This window comes from Microcaecilia unicolor, chromosome 1 (assembly GCF_901765095.1).
Source record: "Microcaecilia unicolor chromosome 1, aMicUni1.1, whole genome shotgun sequence".
NCBI classification, from domain to species: domain Eukaryota; kingdom Metazoa; phylum Chordata; class Amphibia; order Gymnophiona; family Siphonopidae; genus Microcaecilia; species Microcaecilia unicolor.
In genome coordinates, this window is record NC_044031.1 from 464,254,034 (window position 1) to 464,271,287 (window position 17,254).

At 43.4% G+C, this 17,254-nt stretch overlaps 1 protein-coding gene across 3 annotated transcripts in view; it reads left to right on the plus strand.

The window, feature by feature from the left end:
• The window catches only part of RALBP1 (ralA binding protein 1), a 98,466-nt gene that overhangs the window by 71,001 nt on the left and 10,211 nt on the right, over positions 1 to 17,254 (plus strand). For all 3 annotated transcript variants that reach the window (XM_030213394.1, XM_030213391.1, XM_030213396.1), the window contains 2 exons: positions 8,078 to 8,199; positions 9,836 to 9,959. In XM_030213394.1, the coding sequence (XP_030069254.1) occupies positions 8,078 to 8,199; positions 9,836 to 9,959 (246 nt within the window). The remainder of the gene's footprint in view (positions 1 to 8,077; positions 8,200 to 9,835; positions 9,960 to 17,254) is intronic.

Sequence of the window (17,254 nt, forward strand, 5' to 3'; positions counted from 1 at the left end):
TATCCCTTGCATTATATCAGGTTCTCACCGTCAAAACCAATAGATAGTTTATACCAACTAAGTTCTCATTTCGCGGGCGGGAGCTTTTCCAAAAATGCCTTTAGAGCATGAGCGCGAACAGGCTGTCCCGTTGACCAGTGCGTTAACAACCCCTTGAGAAAGTCACGTTGTGCGAAACAGGCACCTGTCGGGGAGAGTTCCGCACCTGAAGACTTGGGGAGAGTCCCGTGATTTAAGCTAAGTTATCTTTTGCATTAGAAAAGTATGCAGCCTTGTTTGATTGTTCAACACTAAAGCTCATGATGTGTATGTAGAAGTGACAACAGTCACCTCTGGTGATTTATAATTAGTAAAAAAAACAAAAAAAACCAGAAAAAGTAAAATAATAAAAAAGGAGGGAGGAAAGGTAAGTCGATGATTATAATTGTCGCTAAATAAGGGTGTGCAAGAAGTCACAGTGAAACCCCAGCAACCTTATGAGACTTACCTATGAACATAAAAGTACTGTGCTCATAACATACGCACATTTGTTCTACTGGGTAGTGTGTTGTATATTTCTAGGATAAGCAGTATAAAATGTACTGTTTTGGGATTTTGCCAGGTACTTGTAACCTGGATTGGCCACCGTTGGAAACAGGATGCTGGACTTGGTGGACCTTCGGTCTGTCCCAGTTTGGCAATACTTACGTTCTTATGTATGGGACAGCAACACAGGTTGCTGGAGGTCCAGTGTACCTCTGGCTCTCCCCAGACACGAGCGCTTGGGGGGGACGGGGGGGCTGGAAGTCCGGTGGATCTCCAGCCCCCCCATCCTCCCCAACACCCCCCAAAAACATCCCTGGTGGTCCAGTGGCCAACCCTAATACCCACCCTGGTTGTCTAGCGGTCCCCTCCCCCCATACCTTGTTCAACTGAGGAGGGAGTAGTACTCCCATATCTTCCAGCACTGCCTCCAAAATGGCGACGCCCTGCCCTGCCCAGTGCATCCCTACCATATAAGGGATGCACTGGGCAGGGTGCTGCCATTTTGGAGGTGGTGCTGGAAGAGAAGGCAGTTCTACTCCCTCCTCCGTCGAGCAACGGGGGGAGGGGACCGCTAGACCACCAGGGCGGGTGGGGGTTGGGGTTAGTGTTGGCCATTGGGCCACCAGGGATTTATTTTGGGTGTTGGGGGGCCAGAGGTCCACTGGACCTTCAGCCCCCCCCCCCCCCCCGTGTTATTGTGGTGGCTCGGAGGGGCACTGAAACACCAGGGCCTTGCTTTTGGAGGGTCTGGGGGCTACTGGAACCCCAGGATTGACAGTGGCAGCCCGTTGCTGACAGTGACAGCCTGGGCTGCCTGACTGGACGTAGGGTGGGGAGTGGAAACAGAGGGAGCCTTAACCCTAAGCTGGCATAGGGTTAAGGCGCGCTGTTCCGCCCCTAGGATCAGAGAGCTATTCTGTGATCATAGGGGCAGAATACCTCAGATCTCATTTCAATCTTAATTTAAATGAGTTCTGTGCTATGGCCTGGCGCGGCGCGGTTTCCTGCGCAAGACCCTTCAGCTCATAAGTGAGAAGGTAAGTGCAGGCACTGGTCCGGTGCTAATGGTCTGTAGTGCCTGCATTTACCTTTGATCATCGGGGCCTTAGTGAGCGCTAATCGTTAGCACTCGCTAAATCTGTTAGCGCGCCTTAGTTAGTAAAAGGACCCCATAGTGTTTATCTGTATCATTTTCTATGTGATATATTAGAAGTGTGCATTTGTTAGTATGTTCATTAAGCCAATTAACAGGCTATTTTTTTATCATCAAAATGAATGTGTGAAACTGAAAGAAAAAATCTCCAAATTGAAAAACCAAAAATATTTTTCTGTGGACATCTATAATATTTATGAATTTTAGACATAAGGTCTTGGAAATTGGAGAAAAACATTATTTTAAAAAGTGAAATTTTAGAAACAACGGACCAGAGAGTGGGATATGGTGGGGGGATGCCAGTGTTAAACATCGTAACATGGAATGTAGGAGGTATACATTCCCCCATCAAGAGATACAAAATTTTAAAGGCACTCAATGATCAGAAAACAGCAGTAGCCTTCCTTCAGGAGACCCATCTATCTAAAACGGAGCATGAGAAATTGAAGCGCTGGTGGGTGGGTGAAATTGTGGAGTCACCAGCGGTAGATGGAAAAGGGGGGGTGATTATCTTGTTCCGGAAGGGAATCCAAGTGCAAATTAAAAAAACAATTAGGGATAAAAGGGGAAGGTTTGTATTGGTGTCGGTGGAATTGGACAGACACCCTCTGCTGTTATGCAACATTTATGCACCTAATAAATTTGAGAAGCAGTTCTATAAGCAACTTATCTGCAGGATGCGGGACATGGGTGAAGGGCCAGTGGTAATGGGAGGGGACTTTAATGAGGTTATGGACCCCAAGATGGACCGATCACACCCAACAGCACAGGAGCTGTCTAGAACTTTGCGAGGACTTGGGATGTTAGGGGAGGCCTTGGACGTGGTGGACGTTTGGAGAACTTTACATCCGCTAGAGCAGGACTTCACGCATCTCTCACGTGCACACGCTACGCTTTCCCGCATTGATTATATACTAGTAGGCAGGGATATCTTTACTCGGGTAACGGCGGCCACAATAGGTCCCATAGCGATATCTGACCACGCATGGGTCTCTATGGGATTACATTTGGATAGGGAGGGGAGGGGAGAATTCCTATGGCGTTTTCCCGCATATCTTTATAGAGATAGTCAGTTTATGCAACACCTAAAGACATGTTGGGCTAACTTTCAAGGGGATAATGCGGGACATAGGGACGATCCAGTACTATTCTGGGAGACAGCTAAGGCGGTCCTCAGGGGAGAGACCATAGCATACGTGAGCTTTAAGAAGAAGGTGAGACAGAAGGAGGTGATGCGATTGGAGAGAAGGGTGACTGTATTAAGGAGGCAATATGGAAAGGTTCACTCACAGGAGCTGAGGTCACAGTTATTAGAGACACAGCAGGCGCTCAATGAGCTGTTGCATCACAATGCGCAGAAAACAGCAGTATATTATAAATACCAGCTATATCGATTTGCCAATAAGGGAGGGCGATTTCTAGCGAGGCTCATAAATAGAAGGGAGGGCCCACGAAAGGTACTCACTATGACAAACACTCAGGGGGTGAGGGTGCACACTGATAAAGATGTAGCTGGGGTATTCAAAAAATTTTATGAGGAACTATATAAGCCACAGGAGGAGATTGTAACACCTAGTAGAGCTTACCTGGACAGTGTAGACCTACCCCGTTTGGACAGAGAAGAGCTGCATATCCTAAATGCTCCCATAACGGAGGACGAAGTAGATTGGGTGATAAAGCAGAGCCCACTCGGTAAGGCGCCTGGGCCTGATGGACTCCGAAATGAATTCTATAAACTGCTTAGATCAGAAATAGGCCAGGTACTATCAGAGATCTTTAATGTAATAACTCGGGAGGGAATGATGCCCACACATCTGAATCAGGCCCATATTACAGTACTATTAAAGCCTGGTAAACCGGCACACCTCCCGGACTCCTATAGACCCATATCACTACTGAACACAGAGACCAAGTTATTGGCTAAGATTCTGGCCAACAGGTTGTCCCGGTTCCTACCGGCCCTGATTGAGGAGTCTCAGGTAGGTTTTGTTCGAGAAAGGAAAATCGCAAAGAACATGAGAAAGATCCTAGGGGCGCTGGAATGGGTCAGAAAAGAGGGCCAAGAAGCTATGTTAATTAGTTTCGATGCAGAGAAGGCCTTCGATAGAGTGGACTGGGGGTTCTTGTTTGAGGTACTGCAGGCATATGGCATCGAGGGGTTTTTTGCGAATGCAGTGGCAACACTTTATAACGGGCCTAAGGCGCGAATCAGTGTTAATGGGATGTGCTCAGAATGGTTCTCTATTGGGCGGGGGACTAGGCAGGGATGTCCCTTATCACCTCTGTTATTTGTACTGACCTTGGATCCGCTTTTGAGGGAATTAAGGAGGAATGCGGACATAAAAGGAGTGAGTATTCAGGGTAGAGAATTCAAAGCAGCAGCCTTTGCAGATGATTTGCTGGTGTTGATCACAGAACCCCAAACGTCACTGCGCTACTTAATGGAAAGCCTACGAGAATATGGAGAGTTCTCAGGGCTCAAACTCAACCTGGCCAAGTCGGAGGCTTTGGCTAGTGAGGGGGTGAAACAAGCAGTCTGGGATCAAGTCCCCTTGCGGCAGGCGACAGAAGCATTCAAATACCTAGGGGTGCAGCTGCCGCTTAACCCGATGAAACTGTATAGTTATAATATTCCCCAGTTGCTTAGGGATACCAAAACACAACTATCTGCGTGGGCTTCGCTACCACTGTCCTTTATGGGTAGACTACACTTATATCGTATGGTTATATTCCCGAAGTGGCTCTATGTGCTGCAAGCATTGCCGCTCAGACTATTGAGGAAAGACTTGAGGAGATTACAAAGCCATGTGGTGCGGTTTTGCTGGGCGGGGAGAAAACCAAAAATGCGATGGCAACATTTACTTGGAGCCCAGAGGAGGGGGGGAATGGGTATGCCCGAGATGAGCGATTACAATCAGGCTTGTCTGTTGAGACACTTAAGGGACTGGATCCTGGGAATGTCCACCTATACAGATCTTGGATGGGAAAAAGCTTACTTTAAGCCCTGGTCTATGAGTTATTTGCTGCATGCAAAAAGTGAGGGACTTCCAAAGCAGGTTAGGGATAGTGTGCTTTTAAAGCCCATGCGACATGCTTGGCGGATATTATCAGGATATTGGGGACAGAATCCAGAGAGTAGTGGGCTGCTGTCCGTTGTGGGGAATGCAGACTTCCCGGCAGGAAGAGATAGTCGGGTCTTTAGAGACTTGGAGAGGAAGGGTGTGTCCCTGCTGGAACACTTTGTTCAACCTGATGGGAAGGTAATACCATATACGGAGTTCTCTGGGAGATATGCGGGAGGGCCTATGACAGAACTGGCATATATGCAGTTGGCACATTATATCCGGGGTCTGCCCCAGTCCACTCTATCGACGGAATTTGGGGGGAGGGTTAGGGAATTTCTAGTCGGAGATGCAGCGGGACAGGTGTCAGTATCATGGTTCCATAAGGTCCTAAGAGAATTTAAGCCTCAGAGGGATGTTAGTGAAGTGGTCGATCGCTGGAGGAAGGAAGCAGGGGGGAACATAACAGAAGGGAAGGTTTTAACAGCACTCAAAAGAATTCCAGAGGTGGTGCACAGTGCAGAGTTGCAGGAATGCCATTTCAGATCAATGCACAGGGCATACTTTTCAGGCAAGCAGGCATGGCGAGCAGGGGTTAAAGACTCGGATAAATGCAGGAAATGTGGGGCGAGCATGCCATCGTTAACACATGGGATGTGGCAATGTAGGGCCATTCGGAAGTTCTGGGCAGCTCTTGCCCGATTTTTATCGGGGATTCTAGGGCGGCGAATACCCATCTCATTTGATCAAGCACTGTTCAGTTCGGGAGCAGTGTGGCCAATGGGGAGTCGAGAGGAGAAATTGTTCCTTAGTAAGTCCTGCATCCTGGGGAAAAAATGTATACTCAACCATTGGATTTCAAGCACCCCTCCATCCTATTGGTATTGGAGGAATAAATTACATGCACTGATGCTATGGGAAGCACAAGGGGCCCGTCACTCTGGGAACAGGAGGAAGTTGTTTATTAGAGTATGGGGAGCTTACTTAAACATTATTGCACCCAGAACCAGAAGCCAGGTGATGAATGTATTGGGATGAATGTGGAGTGGATGAGAGGGGGGGAAGGGGGGGATCAGTGCTCTGGGGGGATGAGAGACCTTATCCTATTATATCAGTTAACTGCATGGAGATATAAGTTCATTTGAGGGGCACGTTAGGGATCACTCTGTGATCAATCAATGGCATCTTCATGAAGGCTGGCTGAATAGAGGATTGGGGGGTACTAAGGGAAAAAGGACCCCTCATCTGGAATTTGCTGTTGTCCACACTTGAAAGTTGCCCATAGTGGAACGACACATATACTAGGGCAAAACGTTCTCATAATTGGCTGGGCAAACATCTACCCTGGGGACTGGGGGATGGGTAGGGCAGGGAGGGGAATGTTAAAGGTTGACACTGGGGACAAAACACTGCTATAGTACTAACTTGTTGAATATTAAGGGGGGGGGAGATAACAGACAAAGCTTGCTGACTGATATTAATGTTCTATTGTGGGGGAACAAAAATTTGATGTTTGACCTATGTACATCGCACTTGTTGGAGATGATTGTTCTGTCATCAATAAGCGAATTGTTGAAACATAAATAGTTGAGGGGGAGGGTTAAAATGTAAAAAATTTGATGACTATCAATAAGGATGAGTGCCAGTTGTGTTACTGTCAAACATGATATTAATGTGTTATAGTAAAGTTGTATTTTCTGATTTGTCATCAATAAAAACCGTTGAAACATAAAAAAGTGAAATTTTATAACTTGAATATAGAACAGATGAAAACTGTGAAGAATGCTTTCCACTCCCTCCCGGGTGTCCACTCTGTTGCAAATCTTAGTATCATACGCAAATAGGCAAACTTTACCTTCTAACCCTTCGGCAATGTCACTCACAAATATATGAACAGAATCGGCCCCAGTCATACAGAGTCATTGTCTTATTTGATTTTACTTATTTTTTTTTTTTAGCATTGTTAACCACCTGATATATTTTAAATTATTTCAGATACAATCCCAAAGACCTCTGGCAGAAACAGTCTATCTTGCCAAAAAAACTGGGGAGAATAGGGTTACTACAGAATTATACTCTAGCGAAGATCTCAACCCAAATCAAATTAATAATACTAATGTGTGAAGGAAGGTGAAACCCTCAGAAAAATAACTCACCCATGCTACGGTCATAGTGTTGAAACCACTAAAGTGGGTGGATACGTTTTATCATTCACTGGGCATTCACCGTCTCCAATATGTGACAAACATAACTTTGTGCACCTTCATACTAAGGGGTCCTTTTACCAAGCTGCAGGAAAAAGGGCCCTGCGGTAGCAGCAGAAGACGTTTTTCCCGCATGCCAAAGCCCTTTTTACTGCAGTAGGTAAAAAGCCCCCAAACCAAAATAACCATACAGTAAGAAAACTCTGACTGCGTGGCTATGCAGTGGGGAGCCCTTACTGCCACCCATTGAGGTGGTGGTAAGGGCTCCTGTGGTAACCCAGCAGTAATTGGACAGTGAGCGGTGATGCTTGATTACCGCCGAGTTACCACTGCGTTAAGCATTTTTTTTTGGGGGGGGGGGGGAGGGGGGTTGTTTTTGCTGGAAATGGGCGTGTGCTTGACTTGGAATTACTGCCGGTGGCCACGTTGGGCCGGTGGTAGTCCCGGAATAGTGAGCGGAAAGCCCGCATTGCCCTACCGCCGCTCTGTAAAAGGGCCTCTCAATGCACTAAATGCATATATTTTGAAAATAGAACTGTCCAAAAATGTCAATTTTGATATGAAAGTCGCGCACTAATCTGTTTTAATGGCCATGTGCTGATGGCAAAATTAGTATGTGGCCATTTATACCAAAAATAGGAATTTTTGACAATTTTACCCCAGCAGTAAAAATGACCTTGGCTCACGGGAATGACCTGCGTAGGGTAACTTTTTACCACTGTTGGGCAAAGGGGCCCCTTATTGTATATCATTTTTGTTATGAATTTTAAACATAGCCATTTTGGGTGGTGTGTGTGCTATTGAACAACAAAAGTTTTATTATCTTTTTCATCTGACTGGATCCTCTGTTTGCGGATCCTTACCTTTCATATTGGTAGTTGCAAAATATGATACATTGCCAGTAGATGGGTATGGCCATTCAGAAACCCTCTCAGATGTTTAACTTTCTCAGTGTACTCTACTATTTAAAGACAAAATGCTTATAAATTCAAAAATATTATGTGGAAATTGCAAAAATGTGCTCATTTCTTGGCTTTTGAACTATTGTAAGATTTGAAAAGTAAGCAGTCTGCTAGCAGTTGAAATGTGATGTTTTTGGAGTTAGAGCAGCTGATCCTGTTCTCTGACTGTAGGAGAATGAGATCCTGACAGAACAGGAGGAGCTAGTGGCAATGGAACAGCACCTTCGAAGACAAATTGCCACCGAAAAGGAGGAAATAGAACGCCTCCGAGCAGAAATTGCTGAAATTCAGAGGTAGTAATAATTCAGTTTGTAGTTTATTTCAGTTTATTTTTTTAGTCATGTGTTCTTTTTCCCCCTGGAGCTCTGTGGCCTCATTTAGAAACCTTTTTTTTTTTAAATTCTTTCCAACCCAGTGGAAGGTAGAAAGAATTATACAAAAGGAGTTGAAACTGTCTTATCTGTCTGGGGGCAAATTAACTCTCGCTCCAAAAATTTAACAGAAAGGTGGAAAGACTGGTGAAGAGAGATATGAATTTTTTTGGACTAGGTCGGATTTGGGGATTATAGAGAAATAAACTTCCTAAAAAATGGCCCAGTACATTTCTGTGGACAAAGCAGTTCAACTAAGATACCTGTGCAGTACTCCTGTTTTCATCTGACTGACTACTCTGACCAGTACTGTACTGGCACCGTGAGCATGTTCAAAACTTGTGGATTATAAAATCAGTGGGGAGGACATGATACTCCACAAGTTCTGAACATCAGAACATACCTCAGCCCAGCCCACTCTGCCTTGGCTCCACCCACTCTACCTCATTCCATCTTTTTCTTTTGATGTAGGCATAGGAAAAAACGTTTTTAAATGCTCCCAGGTTTCAACCTAATTCATGTTTAATGTGGGATGTTCATGACATAAATATAAGTAAATAAATAGATAAAAACTCTGAATATTGAGCACCTGATTCTCATAACATGATGTCTGTTTTAGAGGCCCTTTATCTTGAGAAAAACAAAATCTCTATGCAAATACAACGTGTGCTAGGGTGTCCCTATAACCAGCCCCTCCAAACGACACACTGAGTATGATTTATAACAAATTACTACTCTACCTATGAAAAGTTATTCTGTTATTATACTTCCTCTTTGTACATCTGTATGCTGCACAAGCTGACATGTTTGAAAATATAAGTGAGATTAAATAAAAAATGCTACCAACAATAAAGAATGACAACATGGATGCAGCATCTCATAGGTTTAATTGCTTTCTTTTGAGTGGGAAGGGGAAACAGAGACTAACCAATTGGCTTCAACTTTTTGACGTCATTCTGTCTCCTGTTTTCATCCAACCAGTTGCAACAATACAAATTTTTTTTTTAAAGCGCGAGGCCACAGCAGCGTTCAGGCATGTGCTTTCAGCTCTGCTGGTCTTCTGCCCCCGCTGACGCCTGATATCAACTTCCAGTTACGGAGGCAGAGGACCGGCAGAACTGACAGCACATGCCTGAAGGCTGCTGCAGCCCTGCATTTGCTTTTTTGTTGTTTTAACGCCGCTGCTGCTGATTGGGAGAAGCGGCAGTGGCAGTGTGAGAAAAACCAATTCCCTATCTCAGCGGGAGACTTTCCCGCTTTGGCAGGAGTGTGGGAGATGACCCGCTGAGTGTGAGAGACTTGGCAGGTCTGGAACATGCTTGTAATGCTATTAGTTACTTCCATTGCAGTTGCTAATGGCAGAATATACCTATGTTCCTTCTCCTCCATGCCCTCCTAATACCAGGCTGGATGAAATTCAATCACAGGCCATGGTTTGAGAGAACTTATTTTGCACCAGGAATTAAACTGTGTAGGCTAGATAGCCCTTGTGGTCCTTACCTGCCATCATATTTTTGTTCCGTTGTGATTTGGGGCTTTCCATTTGTACCTTGTATAGTCGCCAGCAACATGGTCGAAGTGAAACAGAAGAGTATTCATCAGAGAGTGAGAGTGAAAGTGAAGATGAGGAGGAACTGCAGATCATCCTTAAAGATTTGCAAAGACAGAATGAGGACCTAGAGGTGAGTGAGATTCTGTTTTATGAAAAAATATTGCCATATTGCCTATTTAAAGATGGAGAAAAGTGCACTGAAACAGCAAATGCTACCTAGTTAACGTTGTTTATTAAATATTTATAACTAGGATTTTCCATTCTGAACAATCAAGTATTATTGATCTATTATGCATTTTTAATCTGCTCTGCTGAAGTTATTCTGTTTTATAAAGAACAACTATGTTGGTAGGAATACACTAAACTACGTCATTAACATGTGCCAGTGTTGGGGGGTGGGGATTCTAGTGTGTGTGAAATAATTTGTCTTACTTTTGAATGTGGTTGGCTCCTGGAGTTCAGGCAAACTGTAGGGCAGCTACTTAAAGAGAAAGATTTCGTTCTTGTAAAATGGCTTTACTTGCAAGATTAATTTCCTGCTTGAATATAGCTAAAAGATGAATAATAGTTCTCTAGCTGACCAAGCCCTGAAATTGTCAAATTAATCCATTTCGTGCTCTAAAGTCAAAGTCTGATACCTTCATTGGACCCTACCTGTCCTTCCAACTATCGCCCCATCTCCCTCCTCCTCAATTTCCTATTCAAGATACTTGAACGTGCTGTTCACTGCTGTTGCCTTGACTTTCTTTCATCTCAAGCTATTCTTGATCCACTTCAATCTGGCTTTTGCCCCCATCATTCAACTGAATCAGCACTTGCTAAAGTCTCCAATGATCTGTTCCTGGCCAGATCCAAAGGTCTGTATTCTATCCTCATCCTTCTCGATCTATCTGCTGCTTTTGACACTGTTGATCACAGCCTACTCCTTGATACGCTGTCCTAACTTGGATTTCAGGGCTCTGTTCTTTCCTGGTTTTCTTCTTATCTCTCCCAGCGTACCTTTAGTGTATACTCTAGTGGATCCTCCTCTACTTCTATCCCACTGTCAGTTGTTGTACCTCAGGGATCTGTCCTGGGACCTCTTTTTTTCTCCATCTATACTTCTTCCCTTGGTACTCTGATCTCATCCCATGGTTTTCAATATCACCTTTATGCTGATGACTCCCAGATCTAGTTCTCCACACCATAAATCTCAGCCGAAATCCAGGTCAAAGTATCAGCCTGCCTGTCTGACATTGCTGCCTGGATGTCTCAGCGCCATCTGAAACTAAACATGACCAAGACTGAGCTTCTTATCTTTCCCCCTAAACCAACCTCTCCTTTCCCCCATTCTCTATTTCTGTGGATAACACTCTCATCCTTCCTGTCTCATCAGCTCGTAACCTTGGTGTCATCTTCAACTCCTCCCTCTCCTTCTCTGCACATATTCAGCAGACTGCTAAAACCTGTCTTTTCTTTCTCTATAATATCACCAAATTTCACCCTTTTCTTTCTTAGCACACTACCAGAACCGTCATCCACACTTTTATCACCTCTTGCTTAGACTATTGCAACTTGCTTCTCGCAGGTCTCCCACTTAGCCATCTCTCTCCTCTTCAATCTGTTCAAAATTCTGCTGCACGACTAATATTCCACCAGTGTCATTATGCTCACATTAGCCCTCTCCTCAAGTCACTTCACTGGCTTCCTATCCGTTTCCGCATACAGTTCAAACTCCTCTTATTGACCTATAAGTGCATTCACTCTGCAGCTCCTCAGTACCTCTCCACTCTCATCTCTCCCTACATTCCTCCCCGGGAACTCCGTTCACTGGGTAAATCTCTCTTATCTGCACCCTTCTCCTCCACCGCTAACTCCTGCACCATATGCCTGGAATAGACTTCCTGAGCCGGTACGTCAAGCTCCATCTCTGGCCATCTTCAAATCTAAGCTAAAAGCCCACCTTTTTGATGCTGCTTTTAACTCCTAACCCTTATTCACTTGTTCAGAACCCTTATTTTATCATCCTCACTTTAATATTCCCTTATCTCTTGTTTGTCCTGTTTGTCTATCCTAATTAAATTGTAAGCTCTGTCGAGCAGGGACTGTCTCTTCGTGTTCAAGTGTACAGCGCTGCGTACGTCTAGTAGCGCTATATAAATGATAAGTAGTAGTAGTAATATTTGGTTTCTCATTAGTGTGACTTCTCTGAAATCCATATTGCAAAGCTGTTTTCCTAGCTTTTTTTAATAGCATTTACTCAAGAGTTTTTGGGTTTTTTTTTTAATTTAAGCCTGAATATAGAAGGGTGATGGCTTAAGAACATAAGAACAGGATACATAGAGGCATTTTTTCAAAGCACTTAGCCTTCCAAAGTTCCAAAGGTTTTTATGGAACTTTGGAAGGGTACGTGCTTTGAAAATGAGCCCCATAGTAACATAGTAGGTGATTGCAGAAAAAGACCTGTATGGTCCATCCAGTCTGCCCAACAAGATAAACTCATATGCACTACTTTATATGTAAACCTGACCTTGATTTGTATCTACCATTTTCAGGGCACAGACTGTAGAAGTCTGCTCAGTACTAGCCCCGCCTCCCAACCACCAGTGCTGCCACCCAATCTCCGCTAAGCTTCTGAGGATCCATTCCTTCTGAACAGGATTCCTTTATGTTTATCCCACGCATTTTTGAATTCCGTTACCGTTTTCATCTCCACCACCTCCCGCGGGAGGGCATTCCAAGTATCTACCACTCTCTCCGTGAAAAAATATTTCCTGATATTTTTCTTCAGTCTGCCCCCCTTTGAGGCAGATGTGTCAAAGTACTAACCTATCGCTGAGCAATGCCAGCAGGGACAGCTAGTACTGCTATAACTCAAAATACTGGTTCAACGCGGTTAACAATAAAAAAAAACCAATACATAACTAGGAATTGAGCAATAAAAAACATGCTTATGTAATTGATTGAAATGTAAGTCTTAGTGGTTCTAAATAAGAAATTTTTGAAAAAGAAGTTACTTTACCGTATTTCTTATTAGTCGCCAATATTCCCATAAAGGGTTCTATGTGACTTACACTCATACTGGGTCAGACCAATCGTCTACTGAACTTGAAATCTGTTATTCTCTCACTAGTAAAATTTGTTCCTCCAGAGTGGAGTTGAGGTGTGGTGACAGGGTAGCGAGGAAAACTTGCAGTGCTGCTGTCCATGCTATACCTATTCTTCTTAAACTGGAATTTCCTGTTCTATCAGTATGACAAATGTTACTACAAAAGAAAAATGGCCATGAAAGTGCTATGTAGCTGTACGAGCTGGTCGAGCAAAGGTTGCTGACGTGTGTTTTTTAACAAGTATATAAAAATGTTTATAGGTCATTTTAACAAGTTCACTTTTCGGGGTTACATAATCAAGCTTGGAGCAGAATGGGCATGAATCTTTCAAAGGTTTCAGGAAACGTAAAAGCCTTTCACTATGCAGGTGAAAAGCCTGACACTATGGTGACTCCTGCCCCCCCTCCACACATACTCAATTTGTTTACTAGAGCTACTGGGCATGTTTTCCTCATGCAGAGAGGCTTATCTGTCAAGATGCCTTAAGTTTGCCCTTGTGGTGTGTCCTGGAGGTTTGCCCTTGAGTGGTATATCAATTAAATAGAAACTTATGGTTTTATTTTTGTTTTGGCCCAGCAGTTTCTTCTTTGTCCTTCCAGCTCAATCAAAATTGGCATCTTTTGGGTCATGTGCCTTCATGTTTTTTCTTTCTCCATTTTATGTTGCCGTCCCGGTTCAACTGAGCCATTACATCAACTGTCTGTACAAATTGCAGCTCCATAACTCAGTTAACTTGAATCCTAAACCTGACCTCTTGGGTGAGTGCTTACTTTCAGATGATGTAAATACTTCTGGCTCAATGAGCAGAAACTGGCCTAAAAATCAAGACTTAAGTCTTCCACATGACAGTGTATATTACCATGACTGTGCTTGGCATACACCTATATATTTTGTAGCAAGCCACCATGGAAGAATTTTTTCTTTCCTTCTTATCTCTTTCAAGAGAAAAATTTCTTTGATTTTCCTCACCACGTTCGAGAAGCAGGCCAGCAGCTTCACAATTTGTCAAAACTGCAAACAGATGATGTTCATTACTGACTAACACCAGATTCATTACAAGAATTTAGAACAAGGCCATGATGACTCCAGCTGTGACATCTGCATAAAAGTGACACCTCAAGGAATTTGGGACTAGAAAGTTATGCCATGAGCTTTCCATGCTGGTAAACTAAAGTCAGATTCTTTGAAAGTGATGTCAAAGGATTGATGCAGTGATCACAGAGCTATACCAGTCATTGGTGTCCAAGCTGCAATAAAGAGGCCTCTATCCTCTGACGACTCAGGAATAGACAGAAATCTTGCTCCTCCTACTTGAACCAAGGCCAGAGCTCCAAGCAATCAAAGCAGCTGTGTCTGGAGATGAGCACTAGCCCTATGCCTTCAACATTGATCTTCTGTAAACCAGGGAAGGCACCCATTCTTCTTGGCTGACCCCAGTACTGTCATCGGCACTCTTTTGAGACAGGTTCATTAGAAGGATGGATAAAGAGCTCACTTGACAAATCTCATCTGTAGCAGTGTTCATGTCAAACACTTTGACTCTGCTTAGTATTTCAAGTAATCCTCCTTTCAGTGAGAACATTGGTACTGATAAGAGTCCTATCTGAGCAACATACACACTGAGTCAGCTGAATGGTTTCAGAGTAGAAAGTCTTTCTTGGTCCAGAAGCCCCAAGAGCTGAGCTTTTGGCCACACAGGACCCTAGTTCCATGGTCAGTGCAGTCTTGGTTATTCGTAAAACCAATGTTTTAGTCAAGCTGAGGAGCCCTGAGATCCTGAGTACCTCGCCAGATGAGTATTGTTCAAAGAGGAATATTCAGTTGACCAGAGGCCACCTGATCAGTTTTTCTTCCTGGACTCTGTTCAGAGATTGGCTAAGGTTTGAGGATGAGCCAAGGCATTTCTTGGCTTCCTCGAATATCAGAATACACTACATAATTAGTGGCAGTGACTCCACCCTATCTTCCAGGATATATTTGGGAGACCCTACTTTCATTTGGTGAGAAGGTAGGCATAAAGAAGTATGTCTAGACAGCTGAGGGATTTGACAAGTCCCAGTAACTACACCAGAGTGTGATAGTTGAATTTGTTCTAAAAAGTGCAAATAAATCAAAAACCCATGCATTGGTTCTCTTTAATGTAATTTTCAGATTTCAGACCTCTTTTGGAGGGGGAGAGGACATTACCAGAATGCTATGCTCCTGTTTCACTTTGCATTGTATTTCGTCTGCAGTATGCAGTACTTGCATGCACACAGTACTGGAAAGGGCAAAGGAATTCCTTGCGAGAAAAGGAGAGAGTCCTGTCACTTGATGAAATCAGGTGAGAAATATAAAAAGCACCTAGCCCTTATGGCTGGCTGTCATGACTTTGGATACCAAGCTTTCATGATGATAGGCAAGAAAGGACCGCCAACGTGCCTTGTGGTGGTGGCAAATTTTTTTTTCAAGTGAACTTAAGGAAACAGTGGGCCTTAAGAGAAACCACCAGTCTATACGGTCTATACTTATTCATGGCCACCTCTTACCCACTTTCCATATATGGGACTCTGGGAGTTTTCACAGTCAATCCCCAGGAAGTAATGTTTGCTTTTCTGGTTTAGAAAGAAAAGAAAAACTTTAAAGTTCAGAAGGTGCCAGGGAACCATGACCTTCTTAGTTCCCTCTTGGCCAAGACTAATTTGTTTTCCGTTTTTTTTGGAATTTGACTCTGAACATTCTTGATCACATACAACCAAGAAACTTTGCTCCAACCTATCATCTAGGGCTGGCTTCTTTGATAAGATATCTCAAATCTCTGCTTTCTGAAGTGGAATCCACCAGGAAATCTTGTGATTTAAATGGAGGACGTTTGCTGTGTACCGTGAAGGTAACATCTAGATCTTTGCTCTTGCCTTGCATAAAAACTGCTTGAACATCTTTTACATTTTTCAAAGTTTTTAGTTCAAAAAACAACAATTAAGGTTCACTAATGCAATTGTCACTTACCACCAACATAAGTAGGAAATACCCTGCCTGTCCACAGAGAAATAGTGTCAGCTGTGCATTGATGCCATCTGACTGTGCCAGTCCTGCATTTTGCTTTCTTAGAATCCAGAAGAATCTAGAAAGTTCTTCTGAACATGTGCAGGTTCTCCCACCTGAGTACCCTTTTACAGTTCTCTCTGTTTTTTTCCACCCAGCTGATAACAGGGTTTTTGCTCTCTTCAAGGTTATTTTTTCAGGTAAAGCAGATGATAAATCTTTTAAACCCAGGGAAGATGAAAGAGAATATAAAATGAAGCAACTGATAATGTGGGGGTTTTTTTCTTTTCATTTTTATGAACGCATGGTATCTTCTCTCAGCTTCAACGGTGATCACAAGGCTATCAAAGTAGCCCAAATGGCTATGACACACCCAAAACCAGGATTCAAAAAATGTCCGAAATGCTAAATATATATATTATGGATGCTGACTATCAATATGTGCCCTGTCTGGGGCCTACACGTGATGTGGATACATGTCCAAAATGTGAAAAAAATGTCTCCATGAGTTAGGACATGTAAAAGTTTGACCTTCAGAGTTCCTCTTGAGATTGGAAAAGCCACCAAAAAGGCGCAACCATATGAGCCATTGATGCAGTGAGCAGACTCTTCAAATGTGAGATCTGCCTAGGAAGTGAACTGCTGCAATTCGGTGCTGGCCTCAATCCTCAGTTTTGCTATACCCATAAATCAAATGGATCTCCCACTGTGCTGCATCTTTTGCACTCTCATGGCACTGGAAATAACCACACCATCAAACACAAACAAATGCAAAGTATATCACTGATAATTACACAGTACAGACAAAAGGCACAACTACAAAGCTCACCAGCACCTGCACTAAAAGAATCAAAGCATCATTCCAGCTTCCTGTCAAGTTCTAATAAGAACCTATTGGCTGCTCAGCTTGACAGCAACATCTCGGGGACCTGTGTTTGTGTCTGTATGCTTACCTTCTCCAGACCTAGTTCTATAGACAATGGGACCAGGGGCTGCTGTTCTCTTTCTTACAGCAACTCCATCTCATTGAATAGTGGGAAAAGTTTATGCAACAACATATATTATCTTCTGTATTGGGAAGATCAGAAACAGCCCAGAATAGCATCCAAAGCACACAAATGACAGTACGAGCTGGCACCTCATGATCTACTCAACAAGAAGTCCTTTCACCTAAAACAATCCTTTTATTATAAATTATACCTGACATGGTCCATGTTTTGCCCAGAAGAGCTGCTTCAGGGGTACAACTAAAAACAACATTAAAGAATTTTGTTTTCTTAAAGTGCACAATATGTAAAACATAACTAAAACA